The sequence below is a fragment of the Gigantopelta aegis genome, chromosome 6, assembly GCF_016097555.1.
Source record: "Gigantopelta aegis isolate Gae_Host chromosome 6, Gae_host_genome, whole genome shotgun sequence".
NCBI classification, from domain to species: Eukaryota; Metazoa; Mollusca; class Gastropoda; order Neomphalida; family Peltospiridae; genus Gigantopelta; species Gigantopelta aegis.
The window spans coordinates 76582921-76610506 of NC_054704.1; the positions used below are offsets into that span (position 1 = coordinate 76582921).

At 33.3% G+C, this 27586-nt stretch overlaps 1 protein-coding gene across 1 annotated transcript; it reads left to right on the forward strand.

Moving 5' to 3' along the window:
* Positions 1–2125: 2125 nt before the first annotated feature.
* On the forward strand, positions 2126–27586 carry LOC121376220 (ras-related protein Rab-10-like). The gene is made up of 6 exons (XM_041504035.1): positions 2126–2484; positions 7856–7916; positions 12506–12644; positions 13226–13315; positions 14195–14296; positions 17239–27586. Exons 1-6 carry the CDS (start codon positions 2358–2360, stop codon positions 17314–17316), a joined length of 597 nt encoding a protein of 198 aa, XP_041359969.1. The 5' UTR covers positions 2126–2357; the 3' UTR covers positions 17317–27586.

A 27586-nucleotide genomic window follows, 5' to 3' on the forward strand; every position in this document is an offset into this window, starting at 1 on the left:
TGTGAGAAGCGCAAATAAAAGATCCCTTGCTGCCTGTCGTAAAAAGAGTAGCCTATGTGGCGACAGCGGGTTTCCTTTTAAATACCAGTGTCAGAATGACCATATGTTTGACGTCCAATAGCCGATGATAAAATAAAAAAATCAATGTGCTCCAGTGGCGTCGTTAAATAAAACAAACTACTTTTTTTCATTTTAATTGAATTGGGTCTGACAGAGTAATATTTTATTAACAATCTCATTCATGCTTCTTTAAGTTTATGACATATAAAAAGATAATGAAATTTATTACCCATATTGTCTATATTACATAATGTGCATGTCCTTTGTTATTTTGGTATACAAGGGTATTTAAGATCAGTTTCCAAGCTGTAAACTTTTAACTAAGCCATTACCATTTTCGTGTTTCTGCACACTGCAGTCAAATGGATGTTTTAACAAGGTCACGACTCTTTCATTCCCCCCCCCCCCATATGAATTGCTATTAGGTGTTTTGCCTATAAATAAACTGCCATTCCCTTGAAGGATACATCCTACTTTGCCTGTAGTAAGACTGCCACTTCCAGAACTGATTTCACAAAAACGGTCTTGACATGGTGAAATAACTTAAGTCAGTACAGGTTATTATCCGCCTAGTTCCAGATATACAGGGAGATACAACCAGTGCAATATGTGTATAACTATTTCACATGGCCAATGAATGATGTTATTTTGGGAAGCTCTTTGTTTGGGCAATACAAAACTCCTGACATTTATTTCGTAAAATAAGTACAACACACAAGTTTATTAGGGCCTCCACGAGTCCAAAATATTGTACTCGAGTACTCGAGGGTCAAATTCGACCTGGACCCAAGTACCTGACACTAATTACTAGATGATGATGAAACTAAAGAATAAAGTAAAATATATGCATCTTAATTTCAGCGCAGGACATGAATCTGAAATCATGTTATTGAATTGCATTTAAAAACCGGTTGATGCATTCAGTATTGTGATGGATGGACGGCCAGATTAAAAAGAGAAACTAGTGCGTGATCATACGTTTATTGTGTAGCTTGTATTACTGGTTAGACTAGACTCAACCCGTGCCCGAGTACTCGTGGAGACTCTAAAGCTTATATGTAAATCTCGCTTTATTGTCATATACCTAAATTAACAAGTGGGCAGGATCTAGCTCAGTTAGTAGAGCACTCGCCTACGGTGCTTGCATTGTATACAAACTAATTGCAGTTAAATAATATTTGGTTTACTATATGAATTGTTGAACAACGGGTCCTTCAAATGTCACCTTTTGTTGTCTGTAAGTGGGCTATGGCCTAAAAATGGAATAAAGAATTGAATTGAATTGAATTATAGGATTGAACCACCTCAGTGGATCCATCCTCTGATTGTTTTTTCCCCGATCCCAACCAGTGCACCATGACAGGTATATCAAAGGCTGTGGTATGTGCTGTCCTGTCTGTGGGAATGTGCGTATCCCTTGCTGTTAATGGAAAAATGTATGTGGGTTTCCCTAAGACTACAAGTCATAAATTACCAAATGTTTGACATCCAATAGCCTATGATTAATAAATCAGTGTGTTTTAGTCACATGTTAAACAAAACAAACTTCAACTTCCCACATCAGAATGACTAAAAATTAATATTTGAATAAGGACTAAAATAGTTCTGAACATTAGCATTAGCAAGTTTCTATTTTTAACGGTATATGCCTAAAAATTTAATAACAGGATTAGTCATTAATTCCACATGTAACAATAATAATATTAGTAGTAATAATAATAGTAAAACAATTTATTATAAACTTCACCATTGCAGTTGGTGAATACATCGTAATTCTATATACTTATTTTAAATAATTCATGTTCATAATGACTTGCAGATATCATTTTGGATAAGTTTGAATAAAATTGCTCACACATTTTTATAATATTATCATTAATACTTTTGAATGCTATAAATTATAATTTATTTTTCATGAATTCGTTAATTTTTACTTTTGTATTGTGCAAAGTTATATAATCTTTATTTCAAACCCTTAAAGGGCCTCATATTATTACCGACTGGAATGTCAATACACAGTAGCCTCCCCATGATTAAATCATTTAAAAACACCCGGATTAGGAAATGACGTCAGGGGACACAGTGGCCGGTGGAGTGTGAACTTAACGAGTTGTGTTGATTAAAACAGTACAATACACAGTCAGAATCCATTATGCAAGTGAACGAGGAAAGGTGTCAAAAATTATTATGGACTGTATAATTATTACTCTTTAAATCTCTATTTCTGTTGAAGTGTAAGATCGAAGCGTAGAACTGCATCTGTCTGGACGCCATATTGCATTTTGAATGACTGAAAAATGGCGAAAAAGACGTACGATCTTCTTTTCAAGCTACTTCTAATCGGAGATTCCGGTGTCGGAAAGACTTGTCTTCTGTTTAGATTTTCAGATGATGCTTTTAATACAACGTTTATTTCAACAATAGGTGAGTTGTCACCACAGGTGCGAAATGACACATTTGATTTTTGTATAGACAGGTGTTTCCATAACTTGAATACTTGTGAACGATTGTCGATGAGTCACCACCATCCAAGCAATCGTCCATTCAAACTGTCATTCTTATAAATAGCAAATAGCATATGTCAATTTATTGATTTGAGGTTATCCATTTGCATTGGTGTGGCTATTTGAACAAACCTGCATTAATTTGTTTTGAGATTAAAATTTACAGGTCATTTGCTTTTTATGGTAATAGTAAAAGTCTATATAAGTATATGACATAGTGTTTTCAGACTTCAGCAACAGTGATGCTGGTTTTGAACATCATGTCGAATAGTGTTGTTCCAATGATAGATTATACATACATGTATATTAAAAAAATTATTGATTAAACTTTACCAATGTGATTATATTATTATCAATTATAAAAGATCAAGCAATCAATTATCGTTGACCTCAGATTTCTGAAAACACAGAATCGTGCTAAATTCGCAGCCTGGTTTAGATAAGAGCGGAAGGACTCCTTTGGCACTGTCAATACATGATCTGTGGTACCTTTAGTGTTTTTTTCTACGTTTGTATAAATGTGCTGGGATTTTAACCCAGGGCACAATATTTCATGCGAACCGCCGTTCTGTTCGCGGGTCGGTTACGCAAAGTTAAATTTACGCGAACCACAAACTGGTTACGTCATGACCTGTAAACGTTCAGAAATTAAAACTTGCAAACTTCACGATTACAGGATGTTTATTCACGCAGACATACTCTAGTATTTCGATAAACGTTTTAGGCTGAATTTTAGATACTTGATGCGCAGCAAATCAGTAAACAACGTTATATTTTAACAGTTGTAATTTGCAACCAGTCTAAAGTAAATGTTCAGTATAGAGTCGAGCCAAAAGTTTTAAAGAAATGTGCTCAGACCGCTGGGGACGGCTAAATTATCTGCTGCTATTTTATCTTTAAAGGAATATATGTAGACATAATATTGGATTGCCAATAATTTTACACATGTTAAAAACAGTTCTAACGTAAACAGGAATCCAAAAGTGTCACAATTTTTTTAAAATACTAACATCGCATAATGAGCTTTAAAAAAACAAACATTTGGAACGTCACTGTAGTATAGAAGTACCATCGATAAAGTGAAAGTAGCATAGCCACCGCAAAACGCAAAAAGGAATCCCTCCAAATGATTATGTATATATTTCAAAAGCGTAGCGCCCATTACGCACAGTACGCTTGTGCGTAATGCAAAAACAAAATCCGGGAATAGGTCGAGGCTGTCTGTAATTGTTCTATAAAATATCCTCTTAAAATTGACTCGAAAAAAAAGACTACAAAAAAAAAAAAGCCTGCGAAAAGGCTCAGATTGCATCTACAGGTGTCCTGAGTTTCAAACTTTTAACAGATTTCCAAATATTGTCCCCTGTGAACCCAATGATCTTTCACAAACCACAGAGACTCTATCAGTTGAACTGGTTGTTTAACTGTTTTGTGGAGAGTAATTTGTGCATAATGAACTGAATCTGTATTAAATATATTGCAGTCCAGGTTTTGCTGGGAGCAGGTCAACTATCTAGTCAACTCATATTATTACCATTTTATTAATTAAATATACTAATAGTTTAAGCAATAATGTGCATTAAATAGTGTTGGATATATGCACACAAGTCAGTTCAAAAGCCTTGCCTGATCACTCTTTTAAGGAGTGGTGTCGTTAAACAAAACAAACTTCCATTAAGGAGATAAGGGACAAAGTCACAAACAACGTTAAAATAGGCTTCACAGTTCATTGCTTATGAATATCTGATATTAGGATCTCCCCAATATAAAACCATTTAATAAGTGGTTGTAATAGTGGAGTTTCACTGTAATATTAATAAATAAAATTACACCAAAGTTGTAGACGTCCATTTTTAATTTCGTCCAAAACCGGGGGCGAGTTGTCCAAAAACTGGGACGAGTTGACCAAACACAGGGGCGAATTGACCAAACACTGAGGCGAGTTGACCAGCATTTGTTTCATTTAGATTTACAAATTTTTACATCTGCTGAAGACAGCATGGCATCCATTGACAGAGAATTAGGCTTTACTTATTATTTTTGATTGGTTTGAATTTTAAAAAAATTCTAGCCCTAACCGTAACATTGTTTGCGTGATAGTGCCAAAGAAAAGTCCTGCTGTTTTGATTAAGAGAGTCTGAGTGGCAACAGTTAGTTTCTTCTCTTTCTCCCTTGACTTTAACATTTTTACTGTTGAATCTTTTCTGAAGCAAAGTGTGCATCCATCTAAATTTTAATGACGTAAAGTCTGTATATAAATGTTTGGGTGATGTCATTTGTGTGACTGGCAAAAATTCCACAGTAAATATCTGCAACTATGCTGAATTATGAATCTTTGTTTTTGAGTACCTGTTGTTGTGATGAGTATTTGAAATAAGGGAAATCTGTAATGTTTGGCATTGTCATTACTATACAATAAAATACTAAAACAAAATTAAGAGCAACAGTTGTATTACATGTAAAAACTAAATTTTTAATCTGCTTAAGCTATAAATTAAAATTATTTTATAAGATGGATGACTTAAAACATAATTCATAATACTTTTTTTATTAATAGTGACCAGATTTTAATTCACACTGCGTTCTTTCTGAAAAATTATTATTTAAACAAAAAACCAACCTTTTTAATGGATATATTGAATTACTTGCAAATATCTATTTTACAGTCTCAGCTTCGGATCACTGGTCAAAAACAACATAGTTATCCCCTAATTATTACATGATTTTTTATTGCAAATTAAAATAACGTACACTTTTTGAAAATGAAAAATGTTGATCAACATTTTTCATTTGGGGATGTATACTTTTAGGGGAGGGGGGGGGGGTCAATAGTGTACGGTTTGTACACTTGTGAAAATGTTGAAAATTAAGTGAATATTGTACAAGTGTAATTTTAACATGCAAAAGAGGACGTAACATAAAATGGGAAATATGAAATGTTCAAATAGCTTTAAAATACAGAAAATTGAATACTTTTAAGGAGGCTCCCCCAAAATTAATTATTTTGTCGATTAAAAACGGCCCACCTAGATCTTAAAAAGTTGATTTTGGCAGGCTGTTGTTAGCCAAGCCGTCACATTTTAAATCACAAGCACCTGGGTTAGGCCTGCCACTTGTTACAAGGCCTCAAAATAGCAATCAAAATATGGCCTGATGTTATTTTTTAGAGATTTTTCCTGCTATGAAAAAAATATGGTCTGCTGAAAAAAAGATAGCAATGGGTGAGGTGAGAGTTTGGAATTTAGTGTGTGACAAATAATGACCTGTGATATGAATTTAAGAATTTGTCTCCCACAGCAATTTTTTTTAAAGAATTGTCATGGGGGGAAATGGCCCACCGACGGCAATTTTGAGCCTGTCTATGGCATTGTTTTTTCAAAGTGACTTTTGCAGCAACATGACTGAAAGGTTATTTTGTTGTATGTAGACATTTCAAACGGGCAAATGTTAAATATTGGCAATTAATGTACATGAGGTATATACATTTTACATTTGAGGAGCTTTACCAATGGCACAAAAGTGCCATTGGTGATGCTCTCTACCTATGGCAATTTATATATCAAATCGCCGTCGTTAAGTTCGAACCCTGTTTTAGAATATTTTTTCAGACCACTGAAGGATGTAGGGTCGGGACATACTCAGTGGTAAAGCGCTAGTCTGGTGTGTGATCGATCCCTGTCGGTGGGCCCATTGGGCTATTTCTCGTTCCAGCTAGTGCACTACAACTGATATATTAAAAGCTGTGATATGTGCTATCCTGTTTGTTGGATGATGCAAATAAAAGATCCCCTGCTACTTATTGTAAAATGTAGCGGATTTCTTCTAAGACTGTAAGAATTACCAAATGTTTGACATCCAATAGACGATGATTAATAAATCAATGTACTCCAGTGGTGTCGTTAAACAAAACAAACTTTATTTCCTGTCTGTGCGAAAGTGCATATAAAAGATCTCTTGTTGCATTAGAAACAATGTAGTGGTTTTCCTCTAATGACTACGAGTCAGAATTACCAAATGTTTGACATCCAATAGCCGATGATTAATTAATCAATGTGCTCCAGTGGTGTCGTTAAGCAAAACAAGCTTTTTCTGTTTCACATGTTAGTTCTAAATATGGACTGCTTTTTGCAGGCAGTGATTTTTAACCCTGCTTTGTAATATTACTAACATTTGCAATAGAGTAAACACAACAACCATGTGACACGTTACACATTAAATGTGACCTGCTTGGCAATTATCTGTAGCCTGAACATACATGTATGTATGTATATACCGGTATATATATATTAGGTTACTTCCTGGTATGGTACTTGTCATTTTGTATTGGTTCATTGTTGTGTTCATTATTATATTACATGTACATTGCATAGAGTATTTGTGTGTCTTGATTAAAACTGCAGTCCCAAGAATATTTTTTATTGTTTTAGTATTTAAAATAGATGATTTAGTTCTGTTTGGTACATATGAGGTTTCGTACACACACTGGTTTCACTATGCTCACTTATGATATCTAAATAATATACATTTTCGCTATCTCTGATCAGTTATTCTGATTCTAATAGCGGGCTGCCCCAAGTTGCTCGATTTGTGCAGGCACTAAACTTCTAATTTGATATTGAACATATTACACTATTGTTTCCTTTTCACCTTTTGAAGGGTCGTATTTTGGTATGGCATTGTACGTCCATCTGTCTGTCCATAAACTTTTGGTTCCGGGGCATATCTTTCTATCACTTACCATAACTAGATCACTATAACTACTTTTTATACATTCCTGCACATTAAATGAAATCCTTGTCCAAACCATATATCTTTCTTACCATTTCATATAGAATTATCAAAACCTGCATGCAAGTACAACTAGGATGTCGCCGTGTGTTGTGTGCCATAACTAGGACACTGCAGCCTACTTTTCATGCATTAATGCACAATAAAGGAAATCCTTGTCTGGGCCATATCGTCCTTATAGGATATAGGATCATCAAACGTTGCAAGTATAATCTGGGATGGTGGTGTGTTGTGTGCCGTAACTAGGTCACTACCACTTTTGACGGACATATGTACCTCACCAGTGCTCTTGACTAGTTGTAAACAGTAAAAAACTTTGGTAGCATTTGAAATTCCCATTCTATAGAGTATTATTTTAATTATTGCAATGGAACTTAATGGCGTGAACTACTTACTTGTAAATGTGTTTATATTTGCATTGTAGTTTTCAAATAATTGTTTTAAAGTATATCAGTCCTTATGATATTTCCATCTGTATTTAAATGTATTTCCTTCTTTTTCAGGTATAGATTTTAAAATTAAAACTGTAGAATTGGGTGGCAAAAAGATAAAACTTCAAATATGGTAAGTACAATCATCTGAATATTTTTTTAATGGATTTACTAAGTACCACATAACGAAATGGACATAACAAATTTTGTCATGAAGTTAATATACATCTAAGTTCCTTGGTATGAATGTATGTATGTGTAATTTGAAACTCAGCAATGCTCTATGAAATAGTCAGCACTGAATGATTTATTTTTATATACTTCCTTTTAAATCAATGCAACCCTTTTCCTAGCCTGAGTACTCCTGACTGTAAGAGAGCTAGACTGACATTTGAAAAGTTATATTCTCTCGTTACATTCAGAGACCAAGCTATGTAATTTTCTTTCAGTCGCTGCCCACCAAAGAGTAGTCAAATATTTCCGTTCTAATACCACAACAATCCTATGGTTGACGTCAAATACATTTACTTTGATCATTTTTGAGTTCCTAGATTTAAAAAAATCCAGATTGAGATATTAATAACTAATACATACTACAGAAAGAAACCCGACAGCACCCACATTCAGCTAAGCTTTGGCAAACTTCAGACCGCAGAATTCTAAGGTCGCTCACCTATATCGTGATGTAGCGTCACATTAATTGCCCACTCACCAATTCCGTTTTTCAGGGGCCGTCTCATATGATAATAGAAGTTTGTTTTGTTTAACGACACCACTGGAGCACATTGATTGATTAATCATCGGCTACTGGATGTCAAACATTTGGTAATTCTGACTCGTAGTCATAAGAAAAAACACGCTAATTTTTTTCTAATGCAGGTCACAATATTTCATACAAATCGCCATTCTGTTCGCCTGTTGGTTATGCAAAGTTAAATTTACGCGAACCGCAGATTGGTTAACTTACGCCGTGATCTGTAGAATTAAAAATTATGTATTTGAAATATAATTTCAAAATAACTTTGAGGTAACTGATCAGGTAACCTATGGGTTACGCAATTATAATTCACGTAACCAAACAATTGGTTACCTAGGTAAAAACCATGTGACCGACTTCTGGTTACCTCAAATTTCGAAATATTGTCCCCTGTAATGCAGAAAGGGGTCTTTTATATGCACTTTCCCACAGACAGGAAAACACATACCACAGCCTTTGTCCAGTGGTGCACTGGTCAGTGTTTCTGCCAGTTAGAAACTTTTGGGTATGGTGCTATGGGGGTATGGGTGGGGGGGCCCCCCCCAGACAGAAAATAGGTTAAGTTTAGGGTTAGGGTTTAGAAAATCATACAGTAATGATAAGAGTAATTAATTTTGTCAAAAGGTTAACTTAAAAAAACTAAATCAGCAATTTTTTTTGGGTATGGCGCCATACCCGTTCTACCCTTTGGCAGAAACCCTGCTGGTTGGAACGAAGCAAAAACCCAGTCAGCTGAATCGTACGATAATATGACAAGTGCTCGACAATCACCAACAAAAGTTTGTTTTGTTTAACGACACCACTAGAGCACATTGAGTCATTAATCATTGGCTATTGGATGTCAAATATTTGGTAATTTTATCAGTGTTGGAGAAGAAACCTGCTACATTTTTCCATTAGTAGCAAGGGATCTTTTATATGCACCATCCCACAGACAGGATAGCACATACCACAGCCTTTGATATACCAGATTAATATCTGGATTTTTTTTAAATCTAGGAACTCGAAAACCATTGAAGTAAATTTATTTGACATCAAACAGTATTGTTGTGGTATTAGAGTGGGAATCTTTGGTGGGCAGCAATTGAAATTACATAGCTTGGTCTCGGACTGTAATGAGAGCATATAACCTTCAAAATGTCCGTCTAGCTCTTACAGTCCGAGTTCTCGGGCTATCCTTTTCCATGTGTTAACAGACACAGCAACTAGACAATAACACAGCCTGGGTTAGGAAATAGGTCTTCAGTGAAAAAAACCCCCAACAACTTAAAATACAGATTCGAGGCCTGCTTGCTACTAATAGGAAAAATGTAGTAGGTTTCTTCTAAGACTATATGTCAAAATTACCAAATTTTTTACATCCAATAAATCATTGTGCTCTAGTGGTATTGTTAAACAAGACAAAGTTTTAACTTTCATTAGAGATTTGGGTCTAGACTCTTTTAAATATTTATAAGCACAGGCCCTCATTTCGGTACGTCAGAATGCTTGGTAACTCATAAATTATCTCTGTTGTCAAATGACATCCTGCCATCTTTGATAAATGATGTCACACCTTTAGTAATATAACTGGTTGTGGTCGGGTTACGATTTTTTTAACACCCACCTATAGTTAAACAAATCAATTGCTAGTCCTTTAATATCAAATTCAGCACATTCATATATGGATAAAAGAACATCTGCTGCCATTTGTGTGACGAGCATTCTAGTTTTCTTTACAAACATGTACTTTACAGTTGTTGTTACATTCATTCAATAGAGGTCTGTATTTCTCTTACAACAATGAACTGTATTTTGGGTTGAAGCTTAAAACTTCTTGCGTAGCATATTAATTTTTTTACATTTGTGGTTCTCTTGGTTGTCTGTATGTTTGTAGAAGTTGAAGACAGTGTTTTGATGTGGCATCGTTTGGCATGGAATAAAATTCAGATAATGTTTCACATTCTTTTTTTTCTTTAATTTTTTTCTTTTTTAAAAGATGACATACTGAATCATAACAGTGTTTGGCCATTCAGAAATATTTAACTGATCATAAACATTTATTTATTTATGGAGAAAAAAAAATTGCTTGCGAAATGCTACAAAAAAAAAAAGAATTATTTTTCATTCAAATATAAAATTCACACAACTGATTAATATTTTAAAGAAGAAACAAAGTTTTAGTCGGGTGTTGTGAGAAGGGCAGGTACATGTTTAATCCATTGAATGGCTGCAAAACAAGGACAGGGAAGAAAATTCAGAGCATGTACACTGGTGGCACCTAAGTCTGGGCACCTAAGCATTTGTGTTATATTTTTAAGTTAAAATCTTTCTTTAAAAATATTTGTTTCACCGCCACAGTACAATGGAACAATAAATGTGTTACTACTGAAAGTTATTTTAATTTTAATGTTTTTAAACTAAAGTAATGAGTGCATTTTTAGTGGGACCCCCCTGTATTTACTGGCCTGCATTACGGCACATAAGTCTGCGCAGCAAACATTAAAACAACCACTTCTGTCGCTGATGTTTACAGAAATAGCAAACAAATAATGAATCCGACTTTTTGTAAGTTCTAAACAACAAACACTTCCTGTTATAGTATGTTTCAGAAAAATTTAGATTATGCAAATGAGAAATATAAATGGTGTTCCATGCTCCTTAGTTTGGACAACACAAAATGACAATATTAAAAAAGCCAATGTCAAAAATTTTGATCATTATTCAACAAAAGTTGTCTGTTATTAACAGTTAATGAGCACAAATAGTGTTTGTTAGACATATAGGACAATCAATGATAATTTCGAAACAGACTATAGCTAAAATAAGCCATGCTGTAAGTGCAGAATCAAAATCTGTGTGCAGCCATTTTGCATTGTGTCACTTGGAGGGAAATTAAAACTATGCTTGGATGTTTACGTTAAAGGGACTTTCCTGAGTTTGCTGCACTTTTTAAGATGTTATCGACTAACACAAACTTTTTAATGATTGTAATTACTTATCAAATATATTTTTCTGCATCAAATATTAGTGGCTGTATAATAAACATATTTCTGATCGTTCTGATATTTGGAATTAAATTTCATCTTATTTCCTAAAATATTGAGTTTTTCGTACGTACGAAATTATTTGAAGATAAAATCCAGTTTGGGCTTCTTACAAATATTAAGACGACCAGAAACACATTGAATATACAGACACCGATATTTTAAATATTTTATTAGTCAGAAACATCTTACAATGCAGCAAACTCAGGAATGTCCCTTTAACAGATAAAATAACATTCATTTCATTTATGGATTCATAAATTACAATAAGGTATGTATTGAAGCTTCTCTGTAAACTTGTGTAAGTTGATATACAAGGTTGATCATTACAAAGTTTACAGACACGTGTTGACAGGTGATACAAAAACATGTTGATCGAGGCGGACAAAGGTATACTTTTGTTGCATTAATTCAGGTTTTTTTCAATGAAATTGTTATCTACCAGTTTTATACATATATTCACAATCAAGATGTGTTGTTTTAACAACGGTTTTATGAATTAAATTAATGTTGTTTGTTTGTTTACAAACATACCCCAACATTTGTTTCGAGACGTAATGTAACGTCATTAACGTGTGCAGACTTTTGTGCCGCTCAGACTAAGGTGACATGAGTGTAATACTAATAAAAACAAAGCAAATCTCAAGTGCCCCTTCCAAGTGGTTATAGGTTTGAAATCATTTGAAATTGTACATTGCATTTCATGTACTTTAACAAATTTTAATTTTAAACAGGAGTTCTCCGACTATAATTTTTTTTTTTTTAATAAATATGTATCCATTAATTTCCAAGATTTTAGGGTACCTACTTTTACCCTTAATACCCTCTGGCAGAAACCCTTGCTAGATATGTATTTTGATTAAAATTTTCATCTGCATTTTCAGTGCTAAAAGTCTTTATGTATATTTATTTTCAAGAATTTAATTTGAATGTTTCCAGGGATACCGCAGGACAGGAGCGCTTCCACACAATCACCACATCCTACTACCGCGGAGCCATGGGAATTATGCTGGTCTATGACATCACAAATGCCAAGACTTTCGAAAACATATCCAAATGGCTGAGGAATATAGATGAGGTTTGTTTGATACCTGGTTCTAGGTCATTCTCATTATTTGTAAGTTTAACATGGCGGAGTTGTTGTCCATTTGAATACATATTCCCTGTACCAGTCTAAACTTTTAAGTGTTTTTATCCATAATTTCAGTTTGGCCGGACATAAAAAGAGATAACAAAAAATTTCTATATTTTTATGTGCAGTCTGTAAAAACATTAGTCACGGTATAAGTAAAAGAGCATTACTAGCCAAAAATAAGAGTTTGAAAATATATTTTCTCAATTTGTTTTTATGAATGCTATAAAATCTAAACTGGTTAAAAACAAAATGAATACAGACAGATTAACAAAATACTAATCCAAAATAGAATTTAGTACACGGATAAGCTCAGAAAATATAATCTAAAATATTTTTGTTTTCCTATAATGCAACAAAAATAGTTTTTGCAAGTTTGCTTAAATTTCAGATTGAGAACCTTAGAAAACAAAAACTTGAATCCTAAGGACCCCAGTATTAAATTTGGTAAATCCCTGTTATATTGTGCTGTTCTATTTATACTTCTTTTAAAAAAATAATATACTGTGTATGTGTGTGTGTTGCAGCATGCCAATGAAGATGTAGAGAAGATGATCCTGGGTAACAAGTGTGACATGGAAGACAAGAGACAGGTGTCCAAGGACCGGGGTGATGCTGTGAGTTGTACTTTGTTATTTTAGCAGCAGCCACAGTGGAAATCTTTGAGCATTGAAGGAGATGTTTATTAGGAATTTATCCATGTGGATGTTATTTTGAAAAATTAAATTATGTGGTTCACATTTATTAAAATTTTCAGAAACAAGCAAAGCATAGTACTTTTTACTAACCCCTACCCCCTCTTAAAAGCATTCATTAAACATGTTGATGTTAAAGGGATATTTTTATCTTTTTTTCTGTTTAACTAAAAATGTTGATAATTATAATTTGGGATTCACAATGATCAATGTTTTGATGATCTGTGAAGAGTTTAAGGCCAGTGTACATTTTGAAAATCTTTTACAGACCTCAGCATTAAATTAAGGAGAGCCATTTAAGATATGTTGATACCATATATTATTTTACATGCTAAGGAGAGCTAAAAATTGCTCTCCTTGAACAAGTTTCAGGGGAGTGTTAGAAAGCGGGGGTAATCGTTCCCCTTAAAAGCCAAGGTCTGCTTTTAAGGAGAGGGGTGGGGGTAGCAAATTGGAAATTAAAATTAATGATTGTGAACTGACCTAGTAAAAAATAAAAAAATCTTGGTGACCTATAACATACAATTACAATTAACATCTTGCATTTATTTTGATCGTGGAAAATTAACCACCTCTGACAAGATTTATGTCCCTTTCACTTTCATTTTATTTCTATTAACTGAATTTGGTAAAAAGCCTATTTGTTCTTTCTGAGCATTGTAATTTTGTTAAATTATTTTAATTTAATTGTTAGAAGGCAATATAACAAACAAAAAGTTTAAAATTCTATGTCATTAATTATAAAATAGTTATAATTTACCTTCATTTACAAAAGTGAAATATTTTACTTTCGTTTTTCAGATTGCTAGAGAACACCACATACCTTTCTTAGAGACCAGTGCCAAGGCTAATATAAATGTTGAGAGAGGTTTCATGGATTTAGCACAAGCAATTTTAAATAAGGTAATAGTGATTGTTTAATGTTTAACATTTTTCATTCCACCCAACATCTTTAACCTTTTAATGCCTGTGCTGGAATTACACCATGTACTGTCAAATTAATGGTCTTCATGTCCACAACATAATTAAACTGACCCACCATCACACTAAGAAAGGCTTAAAGGAAACATGTCACGTAAACCATATTTGGCACCAACCATGTACAATTAATTATAAATTGAATCACCTAAAAAAATTTTTTATAAAAAATTAATTACTTAAAATATCTCCATAAAAGAACCCCAGATACGAGCTCTTAGCGGAAATTGCCGATCTTTAATGAGCAGGGCAATCACGAGGTCCATGACGTCAGAGACGCGTCGTTTGATCTGAAGCCTTACACTTAAAAGCATTAGTCCGTACCACTCATAAAGAATCTAAGACTTGCATAGCTTACCAAAACAATGAGTGTTCGTTCGCAAAACGTTTTGCCGTATCAATATGAGCTGTTAGTAAATGAAGAAAGACACACATTTACTTACAACAGTGATACCAGACCGGTCGACCAATTTACAGCCCGGAGCCCGAAAGTAACCCGGAGACAAAATCAAAACTCGGATGCTAATGCCGAGGTGTATACTGTTCATATTTAGCATAAAGATACACCTCGATATGATGTATTTAAATATGTAAAAAATATAAATGTAGGACAAAAAATGTTGGGTGTTTTTTTTTAGAAAATATCGCATTTTTTATGTTCGGGCTGTACATAATGAAATCTGTATGCACAGTGTAAACAAACGCTCTAATTTACGACAAGGCGCTTCACTTTCATTAACCTGGCTTGTAAAACAACATATATGACTTGAGAGTATAATCAACTTTTAAACTAAATATATTTCTATTTGCATCAATAGAACGAAATGGGGTTATAGTATCTTTCTCTCATAAAAAAAAAGTAGCATATTATTAGGCCTATTGGTAGGGTGCGTTAGAGTAAAAACGACCACTCACGATACCCAAGTGATAATTTTCTTTTCTTTGGTACTACGTAATTGGTCAGTTTTGTAATTTTAGATTGGAAAGTCTACTTAATCAAGGGTTTTACAGCATTATTTACAGTAATGAAGCAGGGCGGCTGATAATGTCCATTAACATTGTACTATAGTCGCGACAGGTTACGCCACAATACCCTGTGATCTTAAAAAAACTGGCACGTATTTTGTACGTATGTCTAGACCGTGGTAATCACTTACCTGGTCGATACCCTGCAATATACACCTGCCAATCAGGAATCACATGTGCAGGCCACGGAAAGAAAGGACCAATTAACTAAAACAACACTCCGATTCTCAAGTCAGCCCGTGGATGAAACATAATAGTTATTTCGACACCGACAGTAGTGGGGTTTTTTGTATTGAACTTCGTGTTGCTTTGGGGCTTCGGGCGATGAGGAACGTTTTTTGTGACGTATTCCGCCCGAAGATTAAAAACATTATTTAAAATTATTATTGTTTTCTACACGTTTTCTAAAACATATTTAAATACATCGTACTGAGATGTATCCTCATGCCAAATCCCATGTTTGTATATGCCATATTTAATTACTTATTGACGTTTCCTTCTTCGGACGGTGAATACAGATTTTGTTATGTAGGCCTACAGCCCTAACATGAAAAATCTTTTTTTTTCCAAAAAAAAAAATAAATAAAAAATTCTACATTTTTGTTTTAACATATATAAATACATCATGCTGAGGTGTATCTTTGTGCCAAATATGTACAATGTACACCTCGGCATTCGCAACCGAGTACTGTTTTTGTCTCCGGGTAACGTTCGGGCTCCGGGCTGTAATTAGGCTGACACCAAAGTACTATGCGGTGTTGGTGTCCAATCTTTTCTTTTGCGATAAAATACACGCGTCTTTCTTCGGATACAATCCTTTGGAAAACCATAAAAAGACAATCCCGATCGTTTAAACTGTTTATTTTTACACCCAAAGGCCGCGCAGTACGGCACTGTTGGACTGAAAAGATCGTAAGCCCCTTACTCCATATATAAACAGTTAACAACAATGGAAGAGTACAGCGGCTCTGACGTCACTTCCCTTTTTTTCCGAACGCTCACGAAGAAATATGCATAAATCGTACTTTGATACTGATTAGCGTAATTTCTTCATTTTAAGTTAACTACACGTATTTTATTGTTATAAAGTTATTTGTATATTATTTTTATATCATTTTTCTTTTAAAATGAGCTATAATATGGTCTCGTGTCATGTTTCCTTTAACTCGACTTTCCACTTTACCATGTTGACTAGGTTTTAAAAAAAATTCTTTTCATGTCAATTCTTTTCTTATTTTAACCTTACTAGTTCTGCCGTAACCTGTGTAAGTGTTATTTTTCTGCATAGCTTGGTAGTTATGACACTAAGAAAAAAATCACTTCAAAATATATATACATTATGGGCCTTGATTTTATCTTATGATGTGTACCGTGTCTGTTTGAGGAGCTAGAAACATGGATTCAGTGTAACTGTGTTATATTTCCTATAATTGTTTTTGTGTTTAAATAGCTCATTTACCAATAGTTATGATATCAATATGTTTAATCCATTATATTCTCTGTATTATTGTTTGTTTGTTTTTGGAAGTTAAAAAACTAAATTTTCCTTTCACAAAATGTTTTTATATTACTATGTTTCTTGGGGTGAGCTGTAGTTCATTGCCTGAAATGCAATAAGTTGCAGTATTAATTGGCCTCAGTTGACTGGGTTTTTCCCATCCCAGCCAGTGTCTTACAACTGGTAGAACACAGACAGTGGTATGTACTGTCTTGCCTGCCTATAAAAGATCCTGGAATTAGACACCAAGTAGCCATAGTTTAAAATGTGCTATGGTGTTATTAAACAATTAAATCCTTTTCTGTTTTACTATGGTTGTCTGATTTAGTTTTTCTTGTTTCAGACACCTGGCCGAGACACAGAACCCAGCAGAGGAGTGGACATGAAATCACATGAATCTAGTAGTAAACGATGTTGTTAAGACTTAAACAAATATGAACCATGAACTTTCTGTTATCTATAATATATCTCGGCACCTTGCTCATGTTGTGGACTTAGTTGTACGTCTGCAAAATTCCAGTCTTGGTGCTAGAATCTTAAAAAGTCTGATGCCTGCTCGTTGAAAGATTATTAATATTTTCGGCATCAGGGGTTGTAATCAAGATGTCATATAAGCAGTCTAATGTTTTGGGGATCATTAAGAAACGGTGTTCCAGATTTTTCCTTTCGGACAGGAGTGCCCGAGCATCACTGTGACGAGTCCACAAAGAACGGTTCTTCTTCAAGTCGTAAACATCACAGCTGTTAATCCACCATGGATCCATCTTTAACAGTCGCGGATCAAGAGAGTTTGTGTGTGTGTATATATATGTATATGTATGGAGAATCAACATTAGGGAACCAGTTTCATCGATTAATTATTGCTACGGCTTGCAGTGTCTCCTTTAATCTTTTTGTCCTCTGACCCGAGTACATTGTACCATACCGCTGGTTCTGCGTCGTTCTGTGTTTCCACAGTCTATGGCCAACATCCCTTTTCTCTTAGAAAAATTCACACATGTTCATCAATTCTGTTAGTAGTTAAAATGTCTTCTTTTCTGTTTGGAATGGCAGTGTTTTACTTTTGGTGTACACTATTTTTAAGTGAGCTTGTTAGTAATGTTATGCATAACGTCATTACATCAATATTGTGAATGAGTAATGCTGGCTTAATAAAATGAATGACTAGTTTTGTCACTGCGTGAATGTGTTCAGCTTGTGTGATCTCTGGTATACAGTGCCGTTCTCTCCACAGTTAAATGGACAAGATGTCAAGATAAACCATTTGCTTAGATACTGCATTTTGTTGCCAGTAACAGGTTTGAAAAGCCAATGGACAAGATGTCAAGATAAACCATTTGCTTAGATACTGCATTTTGTTGCCAGTAACAGGTTTGAAAAGCCAATGGACAAGATGTCAAGATAAACCATTTGCTTAGATACTGCATTTTGTTGCCAGTAACAAGTTTGAAAAGCCAATGGACAAGATGTCAAGATAAACCATTTGCTTAGATACTGCATTTTGTTGCCAGTAACAGGTTTGAAAAGCCAAAAATATAACGCAATTCTGAACAGCTCGATATCCATTCATCTTTACATAATTACACAAACACTGAATAATTTGGGAGAATGCATTAAAAGTATTTATAGAAATGAGAGAGTTGCAGATAAAGAAGTAATGTTTTAGAAAGAAAATTATGAAAGTGAAGCAAGAATCATTTATACAATGAAGTACTTATTATTTGGAAAAGAAAAGGCCTAAACAGATTAAACATGGAAAAAAAAAAAATTGAAGTGAGGGTTGTAACTTCAGTGAAGTGTAATTATATATAAGATCTTTTATTTATTTAAAAAAAAAAAAAGCAGAGAGGAGCATGGGAATGAACAAGATTCAGCATTTTATATTTACTAATAGGTACACACATTTCCCAATCTTAGCAGCAAGTAGTATGTAAACATGACTCGAGCATATATCTTGCTTTTGCAATGGCCTTAGTAATACTAACGGATGTCTTGTACATTTGCTTTTGCAATGTACGCTAGAAATCTTGCATGTCTTAATGAGTAACTGACAGGTTTGGCTTACCCCCCATTAATAAGAAGACATTTTTTTTTGATCTCAATGGTTTTTTTTAAATGAGTCCAAAATTGGTAGCTTTGAATGTCTGGATTTCATACCACGCATAACAATAATAGGCCCTGTTTCTTCAGTACCTCATCAGTCGTGCCACTGCTCTTTAGCATAGTGCAAGTGTTGTTCACAAAATATATACTGTTGGTATGTTATATAATACTGTACATGTCACAGCCTACGTGATAGCTTAAACATTTAAATATTATTTTCACTTTGTAATATTGCTATAAATAAAATAACCTTGTAATTTGTGCTAAATTTTGTTTTATTTTTGTTTTGGTATACAACACAAAATAAACGACTGTCCCTTGGTATTTTTTTTGCCTTTGTAGTTGAATATGGTACACAATTATTATTATACTAGACTAAGGGGTGCAGAAATGAAAATATCTGACTACCGTATACACAAATATTTTCGTGGCTAAAATAATTGGCGACGGGCTTTCATTTTACATTTTCGCGAGGAATTATTTTCACGACTGTTCCCCGATAATGAAATCAAAATTACCCATATTTCATTTGTCAAACTCTTTTCAATGACTATTTCATGCACACACTTGGACATGTTACCATGCTGTCAGCGAGATGTCAATGTTGTATGTATGTCTGATAAGACATGTTATTGATGGAACATGCACATGCGATACAGAAAATTGAAAAACGCAAATATCAGAAGAAATAACTTTTAGTTATTGGTGGTAACCAAAAACTTCTATTCAAGGTTAAACAAAAAACAAACAAAACTCAGATTACGTAACAACAGACTTGCCCACAACTCTGTCACTTCGATTCAAATCCACGTGACCAGGCAGGTTTACAGAATCACATGACCTTGTGGACCTCTGACTGCTTGATTCTGATATGGGTTGGGCGTGTAGAGATAAGATTATATATTATATGGTAAATAATAATATACCAAATCAGAAATAAGTTTGTGTGTAATTAAATTTGCGGTGCTATCAACATGTTTGTGATTTTCACAGTATATTTTATTCGTGAACATATTTGCGTATACGGTAATTCCAGAACCAGTACGGTATTGGCCAAAATTTACTGGTCTGCTAGAATTTCTACAGCACTGATCATGTTATTTAATTTTATTGTAATACACAAAAACTTAAATAATCATCCATTGAAAACACAAAATGTTGAGATCTTTTGTTCATTTTATAATATTAACTTAAAATGGGTGAAATGAAGAGTAATAAAGGTTGTCCATGGCGCTAGTAAGTGTTTGTTTTTTTAATTCATCCGTCAGATTTTTAAATCGCATTGGTGAGTGAACTGGTACTTTCTGCACCCTTATACTAAGGACCCTACATAGAAGCAGAAACAGCTGGTGGGAGGGGGTTGTTTTTTCAGGAAGATTGTAGATTTTGAGCTCAATAAGTAGACATTACCAGTAATATCGGAGTATCGCAAGTGAAATTTGTTTTTACAAAACTTGTTAAGATTACCAAACGTTAATTTGAGAAAGACTGTTTTATGTTTATAACTTTATGTACATGCATATATCACTTGTTTATATCAATTACATAACAGGATTTAATCAATTTTAGGATAACCACCATGCATATAACCTTCCTTGCACAGTAAATAAAAAAGCAATTACGTGAAAACTTCAATTTTTTTCAGTTTTTGACTTTAGAAATGCAGGAGTTGAATTTTAATTTTGGAGGGACATGGCAAGTGTTACATTCATTTAAATAACAGAAATTAGGGCAATTTGGAGGGGGGATGCCAGGACAAACTTTTCCTTCACAAGAGAGGCACAAAGGCAACTTACTTTCTATCAAATTTTTTAGGACAAAAAATTATTTTAAACTGGTGCCTTGGGCTCTAGCCTATGCAATTTGTTGGAAATGGATGCCTTGTATCACATTACCAATTATAGTTTTCTGTCTTACATGTACAACATTGAATCTGTGGGAAGGGCACTGTGGCAAAACAGGTAAGGAACCATGGCATTTGTCTTGCCATAAACAACTTATAATAGTCATTGTCATGATATAATTTGAATCTTGCATATGTTGTAAAAACAGTTTTCTATTGCATGTACTAGTAAGAAACCACAAACTGGTTGGAGATGATATACAGGTACATAGTAGAAAAAAATTCCAATTGCAAATAATAGAGGATTGTATGCAATAAGTATGGAATTGTAAAATGTCCTAGTTTGTACCAGGTATAAAGAATGTTGACCAATGACAGAAGTTGTTTTTCTCAAACATTGAATTCTAATCTTACTATTCACTCCAATGCAAGACATGAATGTTCTAAATCGCAGGAATCCCCAACAATAACGTCAGGTATGTTATAGTAACATTATATATGTAGCTATAGTATTTGTATTGGGGGTTTCTGTTTTGGGGTACCTGTGTTCTAAATCAGCTGTTATTAGATTGAGTGTCCTTGAACCGTATCCTGTGTTTACGTGTGAGGATAGGGCTAGATCTTACTTTGTTTTAAAGGGACTGTACTGAGTTTGCTGCCATTCTAAGGAGATTAAACATAGCTGTTTTAACAACTAAAATTACAAATTAAATACATTTTCTTGTTTATAATGTCCAGTATCTGTATATATTCAGTATTTCTGGACATCTTACTGTTTATAATAGCTAAAACTTCATTTTACTTTGTAATATTTTTTCCCCCGTACATTTGAAGTTATTGGGTGGTAAAATCTGGTATTGAATTCTAGAAACATTCAGGTGAACACAAACACCTTGTATATACACCAGGGTTCCTAGAATTTTCTAAATATCCACTAGTCATGGGATTGGTGATTTTCAAAATCCACCAACCATGGTTAAAAATCTACTGTATAATACACAAACATTGAGAGAAAAATTTACGAAACCTGTTTTACTTAAATACTGGTATTTAAGCATAGTAAATGTATGCGGCTACACCTGTCTAAGTCTAAAACAGGCTTTGTAAATTCGGCCCTGATATTCTAAACAAAAATATGCATTTCATATGTAATTTTAGTGATTAAGAATGCTCATTCAGTCAGAAACATGTTATAACAATAGCAAACCCAGGTTGTCTGGTTCTGACAAGTACTGGTTCTAAAATACACATATTTCCTTAAATCTGATATTACAATGTACAATAAATGTGTAAGTTTTAAAAGCTGTGGTGCTGTTAAGCTTAAACAATTGCTGGTTGTTGAAGATGTGCATCATTTCGATAGCCAACACTGGCAGATATTTTGCTTTATATTTGCTTTATAATAGTGTAAAAGAGTAAATATAAAAGTGTTCCCCCACTTTTTGGCACCTTCCTACGCCACTGGCCAATACTTTATTTATCAACAGACAACAACAAATTTTGATCTAACTTTGTTAAAGTAATTAATCTTCTCGTCGAAGGAACTGAATGGCAAAAAAAACAAAAACATTTTAATGAGAGAACATCATGTATTTCAAAAACATTGTTCAGGGTAAAGTTCATGTTCCAGTTAAACTTAAGAGAGTTGTCCAATATGTCATCTGAAAACTGTGTTATGAAACTGTTGTGCTAATACTTTTATGTTGTGTCATACTTCACTGAAAACAGATTTTCTTGTCACCTGTCCTTTGTTTTATTCATGTTTTGAAGCATAATAAAGATTCATAGGTAGCTGGAAAAACTTCATAAAACAACTGTTATTAGTGTTTATTGCCCTTGTTGTGTTGAAACATTTCACACTTTTTTGTTTGTTTATAATTATTGTACAGACCTTTTGCAGCAATAACTTTTACAGTTTGGAAACAATTAAGATAAAAATAATAGAAAAATGGTCTCTCTTTTGTTTTGTTTTGTTTAATTTAATTGATATGATTTTAAATAATGTGAAAACCAATATGTATATGAATAACACTATTACTAATGTTTTGGAGAATAAATGTCTTTAAACAAAACAAACTTTAATTTGAAAGTTAGTGTGTATAGTCATAACTTCATTGCATACAAACATGACCAATTTTCAGTGGTAAAAGATGCCATGTTATCATTTGGTAGATGCAGCCTATGTAAAGTATTGGCTTTTCTCTGTCACTACCTAATAACCATGATACACATCAACAAATTGCCAAAGTTTAAAACATACAAACATGACCAATTTTCAGTGGTAAAAGATGCCATGTTATCATTTGGTAGATGCAGCCTATGTAAAGTATTGGCTTTTCTCTGTCACTACCTAATAACCGTGATACACATCAACAAATTGCCAAAGTTTGAAACATACAAACATGACCAATTTTCAGTGGTAAAAGATGCCATGTTATCATTTGGTAGATGCAGCCTATGTAAAGTATTGGCTTTTCTCTGTCACTACCTAATAACCGTGATACACATCAACAAATTGCCAAAGTTCGAAACATGCTCAGATATCATTAGACTTTCCTTTCCCATTTCTGATGATCAGTAACAGTACAAGCATATGTTTGGTTTATAGAAAAACAAATAACCATTAAAAGAATTGCTTGACCACTATTTGATATCTGTTGGATTTGTAGTAATACCACCAAGAATATGGGGGTGGGGGTAATAATCCAAAGCTTTGAAAATGAATTTCCATGTAGGTAAACAAAATAAAATTGCTGCCTATTCTGGATTATCAGTTAGTATATTAATAGTACAAGATGTATCTTCTGTATTCACCAAACAAAATATTTAAAAAAAATTGTTAATGTTTCAGATTATTATACTTTTTTCTTTCTTTTTTAATTTAATAGAAAATGAAAATAATTTTATTTTGATAGATTTTGTGTCGGTGAGAATATTTTTTTTAAAGTTTTAACAAAAAGTACAGTTTTGGGGATTTTATGTGTTGAATGAAGAGTTCTCTCTTCTTATTTTGTGCTTCCACTTCATTTTGCTCCTTGTTTGTTTTCTAGTTTTTGTTACTAATGATAAGCACCAAACTCTTTTTGGAAGCTATAACTATGCTGTTTTTTTATTGGTTATTGCTGTTTAAAATCTTTTTATTATGGCTATTTCATACAGTGTTATTGAAAATTTATTTAATGTGTATTTTTAAAATTATTTATTTATATTAACGACTCCTTTACAAAACTTCAGGATATAGATAATATCAGAGTAGCAGATTGATACTGTTATCTTACAAATTATTTTAGACGTATCTAATGAGCGAAATCGAGTCGGATACATTTTTAAACAAGTTGTAATATAAATGGTATCTAATGGACAGGAGTGTAGTATTCTATTTCTTACATCGTCTCAAAAATCAGATTTAAAATAATTTTAAAGTGTTTTCCAACTAAACATTATTTACTGTACTTAAACTAGCAGTTATCTTATTTATGATAGAAATTGGTTTGGATGGTGTTAATTTCATTGGATGCTTTGACATCTTGGTCATCACTATGGAGCAGCCAATCACATGTCTATAAATTGATCTCTAACATAGAATATCTTGGTGGTGTACCACAAATTCTCACACAATGTTTTCTCCAACAGATGTGTCAAAAGACTTTCAAACATTTCACCCATAATTTACTCTTCACATATTTTTTATTCACTTGAATCCTGAAGGGGCATGGATAACTACTCTGTTAATTCTAAAAGGAACTGTACAGTTTGTGATAAATAGTTTCTAGTCAAAGGAATGCAGGAGCAAGCTAACAGTAACAGAAAGCTTCATCTGTACAAACTGTGTTATTAAACCCACTTTTTCACTGCATTTTATTATCCAATTTGATAGGCATTTTTTGTACTTAGTGGTTTCACTGTTTAAAAGCTATGAGGAAATATTATTGGGAGTGTACCATCATTTCTTCTATTTGGATATCCATGACACTAAAATTAGCTGTTGGTGATTTTTGAGGGTCATAGAAACTTGATGTAGATATTTCTGGTCATAATGTGCAAGTTATTTGTAATCAACATGCTATAAATATATAGGGTTAGCACGGATCTTGAAAAGTTCTTGAATTGTCATTCATGGTGCTTATAAGGTTGTTAAATTTTGTAAATATGCATTTTATGCTTAGAAAGTGCTTAAACTGCAGAAACATCCCAAAATTTTGAAAAGAAGGTTTAACAGCAACAATAAGTTCAACACTATTTTTTGAAGAAAGACATACTTTTTTTTTTTTCAAAAATGTTTTTTAAAATATGATTGGACCAAGTGTCGATTTATGGATATTTGTTTGTAAACGTAAGTGGCTGTGTACATTTATGATCTGTAGTATGTAATATAGTAATATTATAGCAGAACAATGTAGTTCTAGAAAACAACAGAAATGTGCTTTTTAAAAATTTAGTTTACATAAACCCTGTATGACTTGAACGCTGTAATTGTATTAAGAGACAAGTGTTCATATTACAGTGGCGCAGTAACAGTATAGTTTAAGCCTCTGCTTGGTGGATACAGGAGGGGGACGGGATATATATACACACACACACACACCTTTTTTACAGAAATTAGCTACTCATTTTGATGTATTTGTTCCTGTTATAGGATGGTAATGCACATGATATTCAGGGTTTGGATTGGGTGATTACAGCACAGAGGTAAAGCTGATGTGCAATGGGTTTCAGGATTGTTTGCCCTCTGTGGACTTTTCTCCCAGTCTCAACCAGTGCTCCAGGACTGGTACATCAAAGGCCATGGTATGTACTACACTGTATGGAATGTGCATATAAAAGGTCTCTTTCTGCTTTATCAGATTTTTTTGTTCTGTGTTGTCGTTAACCATCTATTCTATTCTATTCTATTCTTTATCATTAGACATAGGGGTTTTTGGTGGCAGCAGGTTTCTTCTCTTTGTGTCTCAAATAAGCATATGTTAGACACCAAATGGCTGTAGTTTAAAAATATGATGAGGTGTCGTTAAACAAATACCCGGTAGGAACTTCCTTTACTTTCAGGGCTTGGCACCCTAAACATTTTACACCCACACCTTTTTCAAAATCCTGTATCCACACCTGAATATTTTTGTAGTGTTTCTGCTTGGTATTTGCTAGTTTGTTGCTGGATTAAATAGTAAATACTGTATAACACTACTGACTAGATTGAATTATTCTTCTATCGCTCTATCTCCAGTATATGTTCTGACCAAAATGAAATGTAAAATTGTCTGCTACTTTGAGACCATTAACAACCAAATGTGGGCAATCAATAAAACATACTCTTTGTAATTACATTGTAGAGGAAAATGGTCTTGTATTGCTGTACTATTTTATTTTATTCTTTGATATAGAGATTTTTCTTTTCTTTCTTTTTTGCTCAATTAGAGGTTTATAGCATTACATGTATTCTTGATCGTTTTCCATTTTTGATAAAGCGAGTTGTATAATCTTTAAATTTCCATCCAACTATCTCATTTAGCTTCTTCTTTTTTTTTACCGTTTGCACCATTTGTCTACAGGCTGTTCAAAAATTAATTTTTTAGCATTGTTTGTATTGCTATATTATGGCCACTCCCTCTAAAATTATATAACACCTGTCAATACCTGTCATGATATAATTTGATCAGTTTAATTGGATTTATTATTTGTATTTATTTTTGATTGATTTGATAATAAATACATGTAATTGATAGAAAATCATCTGTTTAAGAACAAAATAGCCATGACTGGCTGCATTTTACTTTATAAATAAGAATGAGATGATACTTTTTACTCTGGACAAACACTCTCTCCCTCCCCTATAATGTTTACTAAACACTGAGGGCCAAATTTACTAAGCCTGTTTCTTTCTTAACCGCAGGTGTTTAAGCATTGTAAATGTATGTAGTTACATGCGTGCCACACTTAAACAGACTATGTCAATTTGGCCCCTTGTGTTTTAGGGTGGGGGCTTTTTGTGCACATTTCAAAGTGTGCTAGAGTGATGGCTCTTTAAGAATTATATGAATTACATCTTATATTTGCAAGTGCAATATTTTAGAAATTTGCATGATAGTGTGTATATTGGAGCTATTCATATGGCATTGTGTTGTTGCGGAAACATTTTAAATAAAACGACAAAACATTTCTGTAAAAATATTCTAGTTAAAATATCCTCCACCAGACCATATACCCTGTATATTTTAGCAATTCAAATTAAATATTTTGTACAATAATGATAACTTATTAATTAATCTCTGTAATGAAAAGTAAAGTTTTTGGATGTACAATTTGTGATGATTTTTTTTTTTGTGTGTGTGTATATGCTATGTATTTATTATTTTTAATACTGTATTACTATTTTGCAAAACAAATGTTTTTGTTAGTACTTAAAACATGTGAATATCCCTTCATAAAAAATAAAGGCATAAATCTAAATATTTTTGATTGATGAAATAGATTTTAGAAAAGACTGCAATAACATAACCCGTTTTCAGCTACCAGTGGTTGTTTGTAGGGAGAGCAACTTGTGCACACATGATGGGCAGAGCATTTACATGTTGAATTAGTATGTACATAGCTTATATCGCAACTGTTTGAAGTATTGAATAAATAAAAGAAAATGCTTACAATACATGATTGATATTTTTATTGTATTTTTCACAACATTTTCCTAAATTTTTTCATGTTTCATTTGCAATGAAATCCATGTATTGTGAAAATAAAATGTGGATACATT